This window comes from Lathamus discolor, chromosome 1 (genome assembly GCF_037157495.1).
Source record: "Lathamus discolor isolate bLatDis1 chromosome 1, bLatDis1.hap1, whole genome shotgun sequence".
NCBI classification, from domain to species: domain Eukaryota; kingdom Metazoa; phylum Chordata; class Aves; order Psittaciformes; family Psittacidae; genus Lathamus; species Lathamus discolor.
In genome coordinates, this window is record NC_088884.1 from 32,654,651 (window position 1) to 32,673,934 (window position 19,284).

General features: G+C 37.1%; 1 protein-coding gene across 2 annotated transcripts in view; it reads right to left on the bottom strand.

The window, feature by feature from the left end:
* Positions 1-19,284, bottom strand: part of SEMA3C (semaphorin 3C) — a 123,054-nt gene that overhangs the window by 39,596 nt on the left and 64,174 nt on the right. For both annotated transcript variants that reach the window (XM_065667172.1, XM_065667181.1), the window contains 4 exons: positions 12,418-12,578; positions 9,970-10,032; positions 5,986-6,105; positions 2,178-2,268 (listed from right to left, as the gene is read on the bottom strand). In XM_065667172.1, the coding sequence (XP_065523244.1) occupies positions 2,178-2,268; positions 5,986-6,105; positions 9,970-10,032; positions 12,418-12,578 (435 nt within the window). The remainder of the gene's footprint in view (positions 1-2,177; positions 2,269-5,985; positions 6,106-9,969; positions 10,033-12,417; positions 12,579-19,284) is intronic.

A 19,284-nucleotide genomic window follows, 5' to 3' on the forward strand; every position in this document is an offset into this window, starting at 1 on the left:
TAACTGCACTACACTACGTAATTTTAATCCTATTACATATCAACTTCATTAGTTATATCTTAAGCATCCCTAGTGTCTGCTTGCTAATCGCGTATCAGATGATAACCGTCAGCTTCACTTCCTTTTGGTTAAATTCTTAAACTCTGCACAGCACTTGGTCTGCACAGCACACTAGTTCACACTACTTCTCTTTGTTACTGGGGGGAATTACTGAATTGATGAGGTATGTCTGCTTTTATAAATATCTCAGAGTCTTGGCAGGGAAAGAGACAGGCATCCTGCGCATTAGTTATGACAAGCTTCTTCAAAGCACATTTTTCATTGCTTTGATGCAAAGGTGCTTTGTCCAATGGTAAACTGCACCAGGCTCGAATTTATTTTTATAGCATCACTTTCCTCTGAAGGGTGAATCAGCTTTCCTGCTGCATTCTAGGCTGGTGATGCCCAAAACTGTCAAGAAAATCTATCTATATTTAAAACTGGTTCTTTTGTTGTGGAAGAATTATCCGGTTTAGCAGCATTTCCCATCTTCTGAAGCTAGGGGAAGGAATTCCTCCTGCAGAACAATGCTGAAAGAAGAGTCCAGTATATGGGCTTGGGTCCTCTCATCATAACTCAAGCTGTGACTTACAAAATCTTTCCCCTTCTGGCATGGATATTGAGGCTAAATTCATTCAGGCGTACACTTTTGAAGTGACTGGACTTTGTAGTAAGAGGGAGAAAGTAAAAAACTCAATCTGCGTGACTCTTTGGAAAAAGAATGTGACCTTTGTGGAATAATTTAAACTTTGTAGATGAACTATGTCATGAAAGATAAGTCAAACACTAAGGAAGGTCTCTTCAGTCACATAACTGAGACATTGAGGAAGATAACATAAAGTCCACTAAGATGAACAAAGCTTCCAGAGATCCACTGCAGAAAAAAAAGTCAGCTTACTATATATACAGCAATTCAGAAACAATGTATCTTTATGGTGTTTTATAAAATCCAGAAGGAACAAGGAAAGGAAACCTTACTTTTTAGTGCCAGCTGATTCATTTAATAATACCAGAACAGCAGTGAGCAGCAGTGGATTAATCCATCACTGACTTTGAATAAGCATTTTCTTTATGCAGTATCTGTAGACACTGACCATAGATCACTGATGAGATAAAGACATAAGTGCAGCCGAGGTTCAGAGAGGTACTGAGGTAGCATTTACCTGTCTTATATAGATGCTTCAGTTCATACCTCTGAATGAAATTACTTGTAATTTTCACTAAATATATTTGCAATAAGGAATAATAAAAATAAAAAAATAATTTGTATTTCAAACAGACCATGTAGTCCTCAATTGCTGTTCCCTTCATTGCCAAAAAATATAGGAAGGAGTAGGCACATGTTTTAAAAACAAAGCTTTGGTCACTAGAAGTCTGTGAACACACTACAAATGCCAAAGGTTGGTTAAAACTAAGTATATATAATGTATCTCCTGGCTGAAAAACAAACAAACAGTGTTTTACTGATGACTTAGGCTGCACAAATCACATGCGCCCTTTGAGTCTTCAGTTAGGTGTGCAATAGGCACTGCAGTAATTCTTTGTCATAGTCACTGACCCCAGTCACCACCAATTGACAACAGTATCATTTTCTGGTGTTTCAAATGGAAGAAATTTGCAAAACTGCTTGGGTTTAAAGCCAATTGAAGAATGAAGAGCCCTGCCATAGCTGGTGGTCTCTACAGCAGAGACGACAACAAAAATGAAATTCGAAGTAACTAAAGTTATCAGGCTTTATTTCCCTGGCTACTCTGAGATTCTACAAATAATTAAATGAGACAAGTGCTGCCTAGGATGAACAAGGTCAGAAACTGTTCAAACATAAAATGCTAGACAGGGTAATATATAGTTGAAATCAATCCTGGGAAAAAATGTGTAAGCTGGAAAAGGCACAATCTTTTGTTTTCTGTTTCTCTCTCTCCCTCTTCCAACAACTTCTTTCATTTGTATACTCACCTTTAGCTTCATGCAAACCTTAGAACAAGGATGGACCAAATCCTTGTGCTCATCAGCCAGACACAATTACTGCTTCTTGGAGGCTGAATTCTGTGTCCAGCTCATTTCAAGTATCCCATTAATCCACACCACGCACGATCGTATGGGTTTAGACATCAGCGACTTTGAGTAGTTTTACTTACTGATCATAACAGACACCGTGTTCACATTAGGGTTGAAAGAACAGCGTCCCTTCCCTGATTCACACTTGGAGTCAATCTTGAAGACTTGTTCCTGGAAAGTAGATTTGTGTGTCACTTCTCATTTCAGAAACCATCAGATGTGAAGTGATTTTTATGCTTGGCTGTTTCCAGCATTATTAATGTTCAGCACTGCCGGGCCCTTTTACTGTACTATCACCAGTTTAGCTTTCCTATTCAGAATTTCGTCATCTTTTTAAGACAACCTTTTCATTGCTACCCAGTTGTTTTCCAAGACTTTTGTTATAAATTCAAGACATTGAAACAAAGAATTTTCCCCTCTAGCTCAGTTATGCTTTGGAGAAGTTCACTGGTCTCTGCAATAACATTTGTGGAGATTACTTCTGTTATTTTGAAGTTATTTATCAATTATTTGCTGAAAATATGGTGACACTTATCCTAGTCTAGGACATTTTAATGAAGCTGCTAGAACAATAAAATATATCTCTTCTGACAACTGTAATTTAGTGCTAGTATAAATAATTTGTTCTTTACTGAGCTATCAGACCTCCGAAAATACCCTAGATCATAGTTATTTTCTTCAATACCATCTCTTATATTATGTATACAGCTCAAGATCTACCTAGTGATAGACGATTTATCAAGCCTGAAATAGCTTGGATTTTTTTTGTTGTTTAAGAATCTTGGTATGGGGATTTGTTTATATTTTATCTGAATTATAAATAGGAAATCTATTTGGCAAAGTAGAAACAACCTGGACTACAGCTTGAAATACAAACAGTCTGAATATCTTTAGAAAACTTGCCCATTTCAGTGTACCCCTTCTCTTCTTTGTTCCTAGCAATACTGAAGAGCAAGAAGTGACTCTGGTTCAAGTCTATTACTTAAAAACAGTGGTCAGTTATGGCACAGACATTGATCCGTAGTACATCAGCTCACATACCACTGTATATAACAAACAACTTGTTCCTAGCTTCTTATAGCAAACTTCTCATCTTTAATAAAAGGCCAAAAGACAAAATTACAAAACCAAAAAACAAACCCAACCATCCAAACTTAAAAGATTTATTTTTTGACAGAAAACCCAAGACACTGACAAAACTTCCAAAGAAACCTTCTGTGACGTAGATGCCAATGTATCAGTTATTTGACTAAAGGCAGAAAGTCTTTATATTCACTTTAACAATTAGCATATATCTCAGGGATACAGGGATGCCACACATATCTCTGAGCAGCCATTTGGTGACAGCAAGTTAGAGACTGCCCCAACTTGACATACTAAGCTGCAGCAGGAAGTTTTCTTATTCATTATCCCTGATCTTTTTTTCCCGTCTTCTGTTTTGCCTAATTTAATCACAGAGATCTTATCTACTGTTCCAGTCATAAGCTCTCTAAAGAATGTTAAAACATAAGCATGAAGTTTCTAATGTGATCTTGGTTTTATTTTTGCTGTTGTTGTTTTACTTCTAGATTAATGTGCAGCTTGATGTTAATCCATATTTACTATATTACACCGCTATTTACCAATTCAAAATGCCCATTACTGCACTATTAAACTAGCTCCAGGATTACACTTGATTTTCATATATATTAAACTACTTTTTAGACTATAATTAATTCACATAGTGATTACTTTTCCTTCTGTTTGCATTTATTTTAATATTAGAATATATTTTGGTGACTAAAACCATCATTAATAAAGACCAAAGCATCAAGTGTGCCAAGCAAGAAAATTAATTACTTTTTAACCTCTGTTTCAATGCCCCATCAATGAAACTACTTTTTCTGTGAGATTATGTGGAAACCTGGAGCCAAAAGAGCAAAACAGGCCCAGTTCTTACGATTGTTGGATATGACTCTGACTGCTTTGTAGCTTCTAGAGAAAAACAGATGTGATTTCTAAAATATCCATTTTGCACATGCAAAACCAGCCTTTTGTGCATGGAAAACTGTACTAAATTAAAGGTGAAATGATAAAAGCAGAGAAAAAAAGAATTCTCACTAGTCCCATAAGTACTACATAGCTCTTCATTCGACCCTATTAATTAGTCATGCACTGATATATGCAGTGAGTTCAGAAGGAAATGCTTGGTTTTAAACTGTTATGCTATTGTTGGCCTGTACAGTAATAGCTCTGAGCATGCGATGCCTACAGTCAAGTGTCTGACAGACTCCAGACGTCTGAAACAGCAGTTTATTTAATCAATTGATCATAGGCATGTAGCTATACAGACAGGCTAAGTGAAGCCAGTTCTGCTCTTCCAAGACATGTATCTTTATTTTTAACTTAAGAAATTTAACATCTTGCATCATCTGGAGGTGGAGTTTCCTGCCCTCCCTCTCCCCCCCCCCCCATCTCATTTGCAAAACCCATAAAATGATGAGATTCAGGCTACAGTACTACTGCTTAAACTGACAAAGGAAAATTGCATTAATTAGACACAAATGAGATCACTTTCCATGTTTTAAATAATTTGTCAAGAAATAGGATGATGCTGAGGAAAGCTGACCTCTGTTTCAAAATACAGCCAAATAAATTAATGCATAATCCATTAATCAGAAGGATGGATTTGCTTATTCATTTCTGCTTGCTTGTGCTTTTAAATCCAGGCCTATGAAACTTTACTTTTAGTCTGTTCATTAGGACCAAAGGTATAGTGATTCAGAGGACACACTCTGTTAAGGAGGCTGATACCAAGTAGGGATCTACCCAAAGTCACCTACCTGGAGAAACAATGATGTATCACCTCCCTAACAACCTCTGCAGTAGTGTTGGGTTTTGGCCAGAATTCCCATCCCACTCCCATTGAAATCAGTGATGAATTTCCCAGTGTCTTCCCTAGGAGCTAGCTCAGCTTTTAAAGCTGCCCTTGCAGGGTAAAATTCCAGGTAGCACACTTGGATCTTTTTTTCCCAAAACATCTGCTTCCACATTGTTCAGGAAAATATACTGCACACCCCTGTGCCTGCAGACATTAATCTGACCCAAAAGCTACTGAGGTTCTGGTCCTCAGTTAAGTGCTTTTCTTTCTCCTTCTGGTTGCTTAATTTATTACCTATTACATTTGCACATAAACAAACATTTCACTTTCAAATCAGGAAATTTGGACAATATACTTCTGGAAACATCTGGTACTTTGTGCACTGAAAATACGCAGTGAAACTGAATAAAGAAAAAAAACCAAACAAACCCAACCCTGGAGACCCATCTAGAGAGAATAAGATTTACACCATGACGGTGAAACTTACTTACTTTACCCCAACAGAATCTAATGGGGCAAAACTTGTGCAGCAGATGAAAGTTACCTGTACTGGGACTGCATCTAGTGGGTATTACGCTGAAGTCCAGCAAACCTTCACATACCTGAGCATTTAGCCCACTTAGGGACTTCTCCCAGGAATCAGTAACACATGGAAGTTATTAAAAGTGGACTGCATATTTTACTTTTTATCTAAATGGCTATTTCTTTTCAAGTATTTCCTGGCAATTTTTCGAGCAAATAGCAGGAATGAATTCACCAGATAATGTCAAAGAAAAAGTAGTATCAAATGTAGCCCAGCATTTGGTATGACTGTGGAATTTTGGATAACCGTCGTATTTGAGACATGGTTTTTGATCATGGCTTTGCTTCTAGCTGCTAACAGGTCAGAAATCTCTGGATCTTTGCTCTTTTTCTATTTATCATGCATGAAGGAGCCTACGTGGATCACTGATTTTTGCATTTTGTGCTTTGCATAACTCTGATAGGATGCACCACAAAATGGATGGATAAAATGCAAAAGGACTTACCTCTGACCTGCGTCCTCTGTTGACATAGACACACACAGGGCTGAAGGCGCCACTGCCGCACACATAGAGGTGTGTGCGATTGTATGACTGTATCACACGCACAAAATTTCCACAGCCATGCTGCAGGGAATACAGGAAAAAAATCATTTCACATTGGCAAATGTTGTTGGATGCTGGAAACTATGGGAATAGACATGGTTTATAATTTTAGTATCATGAAAATAGCTACTGAGTGTGGTAGTCTCTAGGCTTGAACAGCTGTAGACTTCTGTTTTCTTTTCACCCCATTTTGCCTAGCCTGGGAACTGGGCATTGATAAGGCACTATAGAGGAGTTACAAAGGAGTGTGTGTAACATTGCCATTTCCACACAGCAACCTAATTTTCATTCACAGACTTCTCTGTATCTTGCATGGAAGGAAGCAGGGCCTTTGCAGGAACAGTCTCCTTTTCCCCCTAATTTTCTAATCATAGCTGGAGACACTTAAAAAGCAAAGCAAGCCCAAATCTTAGATCCCATTATTTTTATAAACAATTTCTTTCCAAAATTTTAGAACACTGAAGAACACAAAGGAAGTTTAAAGTGAATTGTTCCTTAATACCGAAGATTAACAGTAATGTCTTAAAATCAACATGAAAACTAAAGCAGAATGTTAATGGCCACACAATTTCATACCACTGAATTTACAGTTTTCTCCTTCCAGCATACCCCTTTCTTCTCTTGCTCTTTCCTTTTTTGACTATGATCAACTGTTAGTTTCTTACTGTGATCCCAGAACTGCCTTCATATTCAATCATCCAAACCTTCACCACAGACACTGAGAATTGCATGTGTTCTGTGAGCACAGGATTGGAAACTGTGTCATCAGTCATGCTCCTGAAAATCAGTAGAGTTAATCCCTGTTTAGCAGACTGCACGGTTTATTTATATTTAAAAGCATTCACATTTTTGGTTCAGCAAGAGCTGGTACTTTACTACATCTGAAAAGTAGTGCATAACTGTAGGTAGTTCAGAGTTCAAAGAAGGAGTTTCTCTAGAGGGAACACTGCATGTCCTCAGTTAAGTGTTAGCTCTAGCTATATTTGAAAAGTCCTTTAACCCAGTCAAAATACATTGTTTCTCTAAAGCTGAGGGCTGTTCCTAAATATTTCCATTTTCTCATATCCAGCTATCTTCGTTTGGCCCAAAAATGGCTTTAGTAATGTCCTGCTATCAAAATCGTGTTTTTCCCAGCAGTAATGCGACATTACTGCTGTGGAAAGAGAAGGATGGGTGAAGGTATACCACTAGCTTATATATGCCAGGGTGTAAACTGACTGCTTTCCTTTCTTGCTGTCTGCAGCAAGACTTATCTAGAAGACTCCTAGATAAAAGTTCATTTCACACTGAGAAATCTCAGAATGAAAGTCTTCCAGGATCAGGACCAGGAAATAATGTCTACATGAACAGTACTGTTACGTGGCACTTGCTACTCTGCTTCGTGCCATGTCATTCCAAAGTGTCTATGGCAGGAACATAGTGGTGGTTATATGAATGGTTCTTTCAGGACAGCCTTCTGGGTAACCATCTGACACATAATGTGTCCTCATGTCTCTTCATTGGTGATTTACAGACAAATAACAGAAGTTAACTCAATACCAACAGTATCTCATTTTAATCCTGTCTGGCAGGAAGGCCATTTTATGATCTCTGAGCCTTTGCCCATCTTTCTAGTGCTGAATCACTGAACTCCATTTGCAATTTGCTGCATGATTAATCTGTGTACTGTGCTGTGACTCCACAACTGAACAAAGCAAGAAATTGCTACTTCAGAATATATTCTGTAGGAATGCATTCAAGAGCACCTATGCTTAGTTTATTTCGCGTTCCTTGATACTGGAGTGCTTTGTGCTTTTAAATCAGTCTGCTCTGAGGTGACATGATATAGTTGTCTTTAGGAGGGACATTTTTTAAAGGTAGATATTCACATACTACTGGTGCTTCCCTTGGAGTTGATACCAAAACTCAGTGTCTGGGGGACTCCCTTACCGTAGAAATCTGAAAGTCAGACGTCTATGCCCTAGGATCTCATGACAGTAAACGAAGAGAAATAGATGTCATACTAATGTAAGCATTTAAATTAGCCCAGTGAACATACTATTTAGAGGTGACAATTTCTTTTCAGTAACGATAAAGGCAGCCAAAAAGGACAAAGTCAGACACTTATGTTTGTCTAGTGGTAGGGCAAACAACCACCCTCCAAATCTCCTGGGAAAAGAATTCATTGATTGCATTAAGTCCTTTACTGGCTGCTCCAAGTATATCTATTCCTCTTTTACCTTGTGATAATCACTGTTCTCTGGTAGGCCAAATGTTATCATGCATTCCCTCCACCCCCTTCCCACTACGCCTTTTTATTACATTTGAAATGCTTAATTCTTCTGAACTCATTCTCTGCTTCTCCCATATTCTCAAGAATGCTATTAAAACAACTGTATATTTTAAGTTGCAAGCAGTGATTTAGCATTGGTTTCTCTTTCTCTCTATACTTCAGTGACCTTTCAATAAGATACATCACTGATTTTAGTGAGAGTAGCATCCGCTCCTCAGTACCCTTTTTATCCTTCGTTTAAACTCGTGAGGACAAATTTTAAGAAACAGTGTAAACTTCTATCATTGAAACTTAATTTTTCTCCTGCAGTGCACAGCTAGGATAAAAAAAATCCGCTGAAGTTGATGCACATAGACATGCTTAACTACATTACAGGTACTAGCTGTAGCCACAATTAAGCTGTTGTAAAAACAGAGGTTCTATCCAGAAATCTGTCCACTAATACAGCAACATTTGGGTACTTCAATATGATTAAAAGCTAGGAAAGTCTCACCACTAAATAGCCAAGATTAAAAGTCCTCCAGAGAATCCAGTACTTAGTAAAGTCTTAGGCTTTTTTTCCTGTGGATTACATATTTTGTGCACTACTTTCTGCTTAGAGTGTCTACATTTTTCCGATTTTTGCCCTAGAAGTATGTTATCATATCTTGGAAACATGACTAAGGCTAATACATTTTTGCATTTCAAAGAAAAGAAAATTCCTTAACCAGTCTATGACAAGTTGATGATGCAACTGGCAAAATAACTATCCAACATTAATCACCATTAACAAAGCTGTCTGTTTTCTCTTCACATTTAGTGCAACCTAAAAGGCCGCTAGCTGTTGACTTTACTGCATACTGCAGGAACTAGAAAAATGAAAAATTATATATAAAAAAAGTATACTCAATAGGAAAAATACTTGGTTTTCACTATTATAGCTATCAGCAAATAAAGTAGACAAGCTTCAGTACCAACTATAATATAGTTATTCATTAAGAAGCATTCTATTGCTTTGCATTACACTCCACAGTAATTTGAAATAGTGGTATTACAGCAGTACTGCAGTAGGCCAACCTTCTGGTTTCCTTACATTCATCAGCATTTACAATAGATTTTCAAAATAAAGCCCGCGTATTTTTCTTACAGAATGGGCTCAGGTGGATTATTGTAAATGCATTATAAATTGGAAAGAGGCGTTTGGAGTGTTCCTGCATCTGGGGTCTTCAGACTCCAGACAGTAAGTACCACCTGCCTGTAGAGTCTGTTCCTGTGGTGAGCAGCCAGGCAGAGCACTTCCCCACCCTGAACAACAGCTTAGCAGGGCTCTTCAGCATCACTCCCAGGAAATACCTGGAAAAGCACTACCTAGTTTGAGTAGTGATGAGAGAAAAAGGCAAGAAAGTGGACAGTGTGTAACTCTTTCCATCTGTCACAGTCTGAGAGTGCATTCTGTTTACATAGCCTGTTTTTTGTACCCACACTTTATCGGTTGGCCTGCAGAGCATTTCAAAAGCATAATGAACACTTCTTTCGCTTCATTTTGGCTGCATTTAAGATGCTCTTACTTTATTGCCAACTATGTAATTTGCATATTTGTGTGCCTGTGCATGTTCACGTGGATTATAACTTACTGTAGGATCTTTGCCAGCCATTTTGCACTCTTCAACCTTGTTCGCCGATGCTGGCCAGAAAATCTGTGAGGAAAGAAATATCTTTTAAGTAACATTATATAATGTAAGTAAAACATTTTGCTGCCAAATTTAAACTAGTAAATTAATAATTTGATATCTTTCATACTTTGATTATAAGGAAAAAAAGAATTTTCATTGATAAATGAAAACAACTTTCTGTCTTAGCATACAGTAAACAAAATAAAGCCCCAGGTCTTTGGCTGATATAAATAAAGTTTGCTGCATATTTTTAACATAATTTATTTAGACTTCTTTCTTCTAAATAAGAGAGATGTTTTCAGTATTATTGCCTAATTCATTGCCTAAACTATTGTCTGGTTTTACTTTTTTGCTTTTACTGAACTAAAAATTATTCACACTAGAAACCAGAACAAAATATTGCAAGAAGGGTTCTTGTAACAATTTTTTGGTTTTAACAGCAAAGGTTTGGATAGATTATGAACAAACCTGATAGAAATCTTAAGATTTCAGGCTGATTTCTTTCAGTTTTCCGACAAACACCTCAGTGCCTGAATGTTTATCTGATCTATACTCAAACTCTACAGATTTTGAACTTCTTCCATTATTTATTTTGATTTTGAAATAGAAGACATCCATTAGAAATCTCTCCCTAGAAATTTAGTAGGTGACACAGTCTGATAACTATTAGCCTTAGGATAACATAAATAATAATGATAGAAGATCTCTGTGTGTGTATATATATATATATATGTATACATACATCTAGATAGAGTCATAGGCATGCATGCATATGTATAGAGGCATAAGATCAGCAAAATGAATCTGTTATGAAAATAAACAAACGGAAGAACATGTGGAATTGCAGAGATTAATTCTGAGCCTAATACTGGGTGATCACATCCACTGCCAGAAAATTTTGTGTGTTTTTGCTTTCTGTGCTTTCTGTTGACTTTTTTTTTTTTCTTTTCCCAGGTTGAAATGCTTCACAGCTTTATACTGCAGAATATATGTCATGCAACAAAGGTCTTCCTATCTAACCAAACTCTGCACAGAATTAATTAAAACCAACCTGCTAAGGGAAGGCTGGAGTGTGCCATGCAGGAGCACAGCAGCTTCCAGGTAAGGGTGCCTGTATCACTGGTGGTGAGACGGGAATTAGCAAAAAGGTCACACAAACTATTTAAGATCAGAAAAGGTGGCCCCATTTCAGAGGAAGTTTTCTGTATCATTAGGAGGTAGAGGGGTTCATGCCATCACACACGAGGCATTTAATTTAAATGTGTAAGTTAGAGTTAGCCTCCCTGGACTGCCTGCACAATCAATTCAGATAGACAGGCATATCCAGAGGCTGATTCAGAGCAAAGCCTAATTTAACTGCGCTTAATCACCCTCTAGCGGGGCCTCCCTCTCTCTTCTGACACATTAAAAGCCTTGCCTCTTAAGGAAAGCATTTATCTTCACTGCTGCAAGCTGGATTTCTCTGCCCCTCAGTACTCCTGAGGTACAGTAATAAAGCCCATAGATTAAAGGATCAGATGAATTTGGTAGAACAAGGCCTTTAAGGCACACTTTAAGGCAGTGCTGTAGCTGTGATAATCTCAAGATACGCAAGGCAAACTCTGTAGAGAGGTAATATCTTAAGAGTCAGACTTCAGAGCACACAAGTTCTTCTGCAGGCCACCTATTTTAAAAGCAGAGAAGCTGGATTTGAACTGGCTCTGCAGACAAGAGAGGAATCTGTGAAAGTAGTGGAATTTGATTATTTTCATACACAGGTTGCCTACTACAGTCTGGGGAGGTGGGACACAGACAGTCCTTAGAAAATGGCATCTTGATAAGTGAGAGAAGGAGCTACAAAACAGGCAGTGTTGAAAAGGAGATGTGGGTCATAGTGTCCAAAGAACCCCAGACAGGAGGTGTCTCAGCTACTGAACTGAAGTGCTAGGGCTGACACAGACATAACAAAAGATTGGTAAATAGTTTGGCAATCAGGCTGCAGAGTACAAAATAATAATAAATATAGTCCAAGATCAAAGGCAACTCTGTCCCTGTTGGTTTTTTCACCTGCAGCCTGAAATGATAGTATGTATCTTGTTCTTTCTTGCAGTCTTCTGTTAGAAGTGCATCTCTGAATTTTCTTAAATCTTGGAGAGCTGCAGAAACCATCAACCCTCACAAATTTTCCTTATGAGGCCAACCCATGCTGAACATCACTTCAAAACGAATAAACAGGTGTTTTTAAACAGTGTTCGAGGAGCAGCCCTGTTAATAGCTTGTTCATCTTGCATTAAACATAAAATGAGGACTAACAGTTCAGTCAGGGTCTGGACTTTTGCCTGTCACAAAAGCATGAAATACATATTCTTTGTCTTAAGAAGAAAGGCACGTAGTAGAGCAACCTTGGGTAAAAATAGATCTCGAACTTACACTGAGAGGGTCCTGGCTTATATTATTAATATTCAATGACAGAATATGATCTTTGCTGCCCACGTAGATCCGATCCTGATCTTCATCCATGAATAATATCCTGTAATCCAGGGGACTGTGGGATATTCTGTGATATTCAGAGGTCTTAGTTTCTTGCAGCTCTGAAATAGTAAAGGCAACAAATTAGTAAAAAATTTTAGTTGACGTACTTGCACTGCAACTGCATTTTGTTCTAAATAAAGGCATTTTTGAACACAAGTGGGGTCAACAGAAGAAAAACTCTCATCAAACACTTGGTAATAATATGATAGTTAAGTTAGAATGAATTTTCCTTACCCAGTTTGAGTGTAATTCTTTTATACATTAAGTAGCTAGACCTATCTCATAAAAATCAGGCATTGCTGTTATTCATTCATCTAATTAATTCTTATTGTAATGGGTATAATTATTTACACCTCTGGCTTTTAAGGAAGATCATATATTAAATTAATCAATGTGCTTAATACGCTTTGAAGTTTATGACAGCAGAAAATCCACAAGATCAATGAAAGCTACATAAGAACAGTTTACTTTCTTTCCCTAACAGGGGGCTTCACTAGGAATAGCTTTATTGTGTTCAAGGTCAATTTTATTTTCCTTATTTTATTTCTTCATCACCATGCATGGCTTATTTAAAAGAAAAAAAATAATGTATTCAGTCAAGCTTAAATGTGTCCATTTATTCAGTTGTTCACAAATGGGATTTGGACCAAACTATCAGAACTGTAGAACTAGTTCTATATTTCTACTTAAAAATTTCTTCAATGAAGAGAAGTGAAAAACATCCTTTGATGTCAGTGCAGGATCAGGCCTGTTACAGGAGAAGCACAAGCATCTGCAATGTAAGTATTACTTGCTGCCCATGAGAAAGCTCAGCCTTCTTGTCTTTCCTTGGCCAATATGTTTTGGCCCCCACTCAGATATTTTTCTTTTCAGTAATAACAGAAGGGATATTTCTCAAAAGCTGAGAATGGAAAAATAAAACATTAATGATCAATTTGTCCTTATTTAAATATTTAACATATAATTATGATTTCTTACTTCATAAACATTATTATTATTGGATTGTTTTTCCTGTGACTCTAAAAGCGTAGCAAATACACAGTACATATGAAAACAAAGCCTCTCTATAATGTTTATTCATAAGTCTAAGAACTGAATCCACATCTCTTTTGCAAACTCTCTGTCTGGGACCATACTTGTAACTGTTAGTAAAGCCCAGTTTTTGCTTAAAGCAAAGATTTTGCTCATTAGTTCTCCAAGAAAACAGTAGATGTCTTATCCAAAATTAGTTATATAAACCTTTTAGATGACTAGATTAATGTGGGCTAATGTTATTTTGGAAAACAAAACTCAAAGCAAAAATATTTCTGGATATGTGCTCTTTTATAATAATAAAAATATAGTGCCTAAAGTATGCACTTTCTGCAAAACACATTTAGCTGGAAGCATAATTTACTTGGAGAGCAATTTTTGACAAGCTGTAGACAACATAAAGACAAAGGCTGCAGTCTTGGGACTTAAACCTATCTACTAGAGCTCTAATGATGGAAATAACGCATCAGAATATAATTTGCATAGATAAATATGGTACATAGCTCTAATTAATTATTATAATGATTGTTAAATAGTTTCATCGAAAGATGGAAAATATATTTGGTTAATGAAGGATTTGTAATTTTGATTCACTTAGGTGCCTACGTGCATTTACTTACAGTAAAATTACAAAAAAACCCCACACAAATAATACTTCTACTTCATAAGAGAAGGCTGCGTGGAGATCTCAGAGTAGCTTCCAGTATCTGAAGGGGGCCTACAAGGATGCTGGGGGAGGACTCTTCATTAGGGGCTGTAGTGATAGGACAAGGGGAAACGGGTTAAAACTTACACAGGGGAAGTTTAGATTGGATATAAGGAAGAAGTTCTTCACTGTGAGGGTGGTGAGGCTCTGGAATGGGTTGCCCAGGGAAGCTGTGAATGCTCCATCCCTGATGGTGTTCAAGGCCAGGTTGGACAGAGCCTTAGGTGACATGGTTTAGTGTGAGGAGTCCCTGTGCATGGCAGGGGGGTTGGAATTTGATGATCTTAAGGTCCTTTCCAACCCTAAGTATTCTATGATTCTATATATCCCTCAACAGAAGATGAACATACAAGCGAGATTTACAGTCTGCACCTAAGTGCTTCAACTCATTAAATGTAGATGGAAATTGTCCACATCACCTTTAGAAGTCTTTCTTCAGTGCTTGAAAAATCAGTTGCTTTACTTTATTAAAAAAAAAAACAATCCTCCCTATAAGCTTTTAGCTAGAGTTTTTAAAGGCACCAGGGAGACTCAGCAGCACAGTGCCATTAAAATGCAATTCTTTCGCCTGCTCTGAAATTCTCAGACTGACCTCTTATTAGCAGCCTGAGAAGCTAGTGCTCATCCCTTTTCCTGGTGGTCTTATTAACATTACTGTAATACTTGGCAGCTAGAAGGTAAACTGAACCTTCTCATAACTGTATATTTGATGTACAAGGAAAGCACAGATAAACTGTGAGAGGCAGCCGTTTCCTGCACAACACCAAGTAAATGTGAGCATAGTGATTGCACAGAATAATGCCTCTCCTTACTGCTTCAGTGACTGACAACTGACAATGAATAACCCATCAAAAAAGATGATCAAAATCATGATGATTCTATTTAATCAAGAGACAAAACCAGCATAAGATACATGATTTCGACACCTTTCATTTATTAAAAAATATTATTTTCTGATATTAGCAATCTCTTTGCAATGGTATTATGGTTTCTAAGTCACCTGAATAGTAATATGTCTCCTTCAAGCTGCTGAGGAGAATACCTTATGACATGTCACTAGACTATGGAAACTCAATGCCACCCACAAGGGGGAAGGAAAGCCCAGAAACAAATACACTCATATAGATTTATTAGTTTTATTTCTTTTGGTACTGAAGCTTCTGGCTTATTAGCCTCTTAGGGCTACTCAAGCAAGTGGAGAGGGAATTTCTAACTGATCAAATTTTCTTTTCATTTAACAAAATTTACCACACAATCATCCAAGAAAATTGTATTTTTTAAAGATTTACTGTCTGGGTTCTGTTACTTGGAAAAAGTGGTGGCTGGAAATATGCTGTAAGGTCTTCCACATTCCTTTTCATCTCCAAAATGTTGTGTAAAAAAAAAATGATTCAAACATTTCCTGACCTTCAAGGCAAATTCTAATCCATGTTCTGGGAATTTAACCAAATACTCAAAGCAGTAAACTCTCCATGGAGAATGATGCTGCGGACAGCTCTCTTTGAATATTAAAATTTTTGTTTGACAATAAAACAGAAGATTAATATATATTTCACATGCAAATAAATGTCATTCTTCATGATACAAGAACAATCTTTGTTCACCCTTTTTTCATCAGTCAGTGAATTTAGTTTTGGCTTTCCTCAATTATAAAGCCAATACCAACTTGATCCACAGCGTCAGTAATCTGATCTAGACAACAGGTTGTATAGCTCTTGTCCCTGTTAATGAAAAAATAAGAGCTACAGTGAACTCTCTCCCCAGAACTATTATTATTAATGACCTGCACATTTTGGAGATGCCAATGACTGGGAGTTTTCTCCATTCACAGTGTACAGCTGACAATTAGGCAGTTTAACACCTACTCTTTAATCATCCGTCTAATTCACCACAAAAAAAAGTTAATGAAAGTATTATTTTTAAAAAGTTGTGTTCCTGAAGGAGAAATAACACAGTATTTGTGTAATATCTTTAATTAAGCCTTTGTAACACTTCAAGCTCATTGTGTTGCCCTTGACAAAATAAATTACAGCTACCAGAGACTGGAAACCTAGGAAGGTGAAAATATCTCACACACCCTGTTATACACATATTGTCCAACCTGCACAAGGATATATGAGCTGTATCTACCCATCAGGTTCTCTGACTGTCTTATTTAATCACAGAACGTCAACCTTTTGTCACTCCTTAATTCAAATTCACTGGTGTCACAATGCTGAAAACACAGCCTGACTTTCCTGACATAAGCAATATAATAATACTTAATATTAAGTTAAGAACCTAATTTAAGTGACTTCTTCAGCAGACATCTTATACTAATATGGATGTTTGATGCACATGTCATTTAAACTAATACAATTTTTAGCAGGATCTTTCCAAAACATTATTATTTTCTATTTGCAGACCCACACAACCACTTGTTACTGAGAAGTTCAACATAATCTGCTTTACCTTGCAGGGTTTGGTAAACTACAGCCATGGTATGCAAGCATCCCCAGCAAGAGTTCAAAGCACCGAGTTTATCCACTGATAAGCTGGGGATACATGAGAGAGTACACAGTTGTCTCTGCACTACACCATCACTGGGTTTCCAGCTTAGCAGGGCTTCTTTGAGCAAATCTAGAATTCTCTGTCAAGCTTTTAATTTATGATCCCCTGTGGTAATGTACAAGAGATAATACATTTTCCTCCTCTTTCCTGCTGGCATAAGGATTCATCCTCAGACGGTTGTTTATGAAGTTCAGATCAGAAGCAGAGATTTGGTGTATGTGCCTCAAAAAAAGCAGGGAGTAAAGCATATTTATAAAATATTCAGTTTCACATGCAGCACCACAGTGAAGGGGACAAACATAGCTTTCCATAAAGATGGGCTACCTTTCCCCAGGGAACTCGTGCTGCCCAAATTGGTATGGATTTTATGTAGCCTTAGTCAGCAATAAAATGCTGTTTTATTTTATTCCCCCATGGGGTATGGAATTCACCAACTACAGGCCTTGTGTACATATAGCAGTAGGCTTGACGTTAGCTTCTAGTTAAGGAGGCTGTGAGACTCTCTTAAGCCTCATTAAGCCTTCAGTTTGTGCCAGATAAGCCAGCCCATGCCTAACGTGAAACTGCAATGTAAAATCTCGCCTTCTAGGAACTGCAATGAAACCAATTTTCTTTTTTTCTTCTTTTTTTCCCCCCAGAAATAAATATTTAAGTAGAATGATGCTTTTGCTTACAGCATCAGATGGAACTGGCTCCCTTTTACTCAAGAGGTCACCTTTGAACAGGTGAAAAAATAATCTGCTTACATAAATTTTGTGAGACACTGTACATAATGCCGGTAGCATTGACAGAAATGGTTGTACCCTTAAAAAAATATGAGTGGAATCAGAGATACCTGCAGAGTTGCAAAAAAATCATTTCAAAAACTACTTCAGCCAGAAAAAAAAGCTCTATTTTATTTTAGTTTAAATATTTTCCCTTCTACTTTGTATTGACTAACTTCTCTCTTTTGTACCTTATTACTAGAAATGACTGGAAAAGATCTGGTTAAAAGATATCAGATTTTGTAAGGGTCTAATGATTTTAATTATTGTTTCCTTGGCCTTATTTCTGTTTTTTTATTGTAAAGACATGCATTATTTTCATAGTTTGAATAGGACCTGTGGAAAAATTATGCTATTTATAATACTGCTTTCAACTCTGTGAGGATACAATCATAGAATCATAGAATGGTCTAGGGTTGGAAAGGACCTTAATATCATCTAGACAGAATGTGTCTGTTTAATTTATATATGGAAAGAGAACAAGGAAAGTCTGAATATTTCCTTTCAAACCTTCAGAAAGAGTCACCTTTGCACTGCCAATATTCCTTTTCTTTGAAGAAATCTGTATTGATTCCTTCTACTTAAGGGGGTAAGATAAGAGTCGCTAAAGCATTTTTCCACTGCTCGTGCAGTGTTCAAACTAAAACTCAATCCTCAGCCAGTTCACAAGTGAAGCTGATTATAAATGGGTACTCAGACATTTGGCCAAAGAGCCATAGGCAGCCAGATGTGCTACTAGTGAGTCCCTCGTGTGCCTTAACCACATGGGGTCCAAAAGCTCATGTGGACCTTTGACCTTTTCTTTATCTCTTTATCTCTTCTTCACGCATGAGAAGTCTTTGCACTTTTCTTTATGCTGTTACAATGAAATTTGGCTTTTTGTATAAGATAATAGGTTTATAAGGGCTGGAAATCACAGATGTGCACACTTGCAAGCTTCTGAATCTGTTTGAAAGGGGTTTAATTTAATTTTTACTAAAAAAAATTAAGAGTGAGGGGAGAGAAAATAGATTTATAAGTGCTCATAAAATCACAGGCTAACTAATTAACAAGATCATTTTGAGGATAGGTGAAGGGGAGTTCAGACAGTACAGGCTGAAAAAGGAACCCTCTTTGCTCAGAGTTAATATGTATAATTTGCTAGAAGGAAATTTAAATTGCTGTATTTGGAATATGAGTAAATAACACGGAAATGTCCATGATATCTAAATAGGATCTAGTTTAAATATACACCTTGAACACTTATTGGTATATTTGCTGAATTAGTTGAAAATGGAATTTAAACATTGCTGGGTTGAGATAGTGCAGTCTTTTATAAATAGAAATAATGGCACCAAGGTGAAGTCTTTGGCAAATCAGGCCCCGAGGTAGCTCTAGCATGTCTGAAGAACAATCTTTCACCTTCAGCAGCTCAACATACACATTAGGAGCAGTAAAACACTCAATAGCTCTTTGTGAAGGGGACCATGTGTTGATATGAAAAGACATACCAGTTAACAGTTGACCTTAAGCAGAGCGTTCACATATGCCAGTTAGATGAGTCCTTTTTTTAACAATTCGCAAGACACACAGAGGTCCTAAAATCCTGGTAATTTGTAGACTTTAAAAAGAACACAATGGAGTATTAACTGGCTTTTGATCTTAGGGCTTTTTCAAAGTTGTACTGCAAGAGGAATCACCCATGAACAGAGTGTGTTTCATTAAAATCATCAA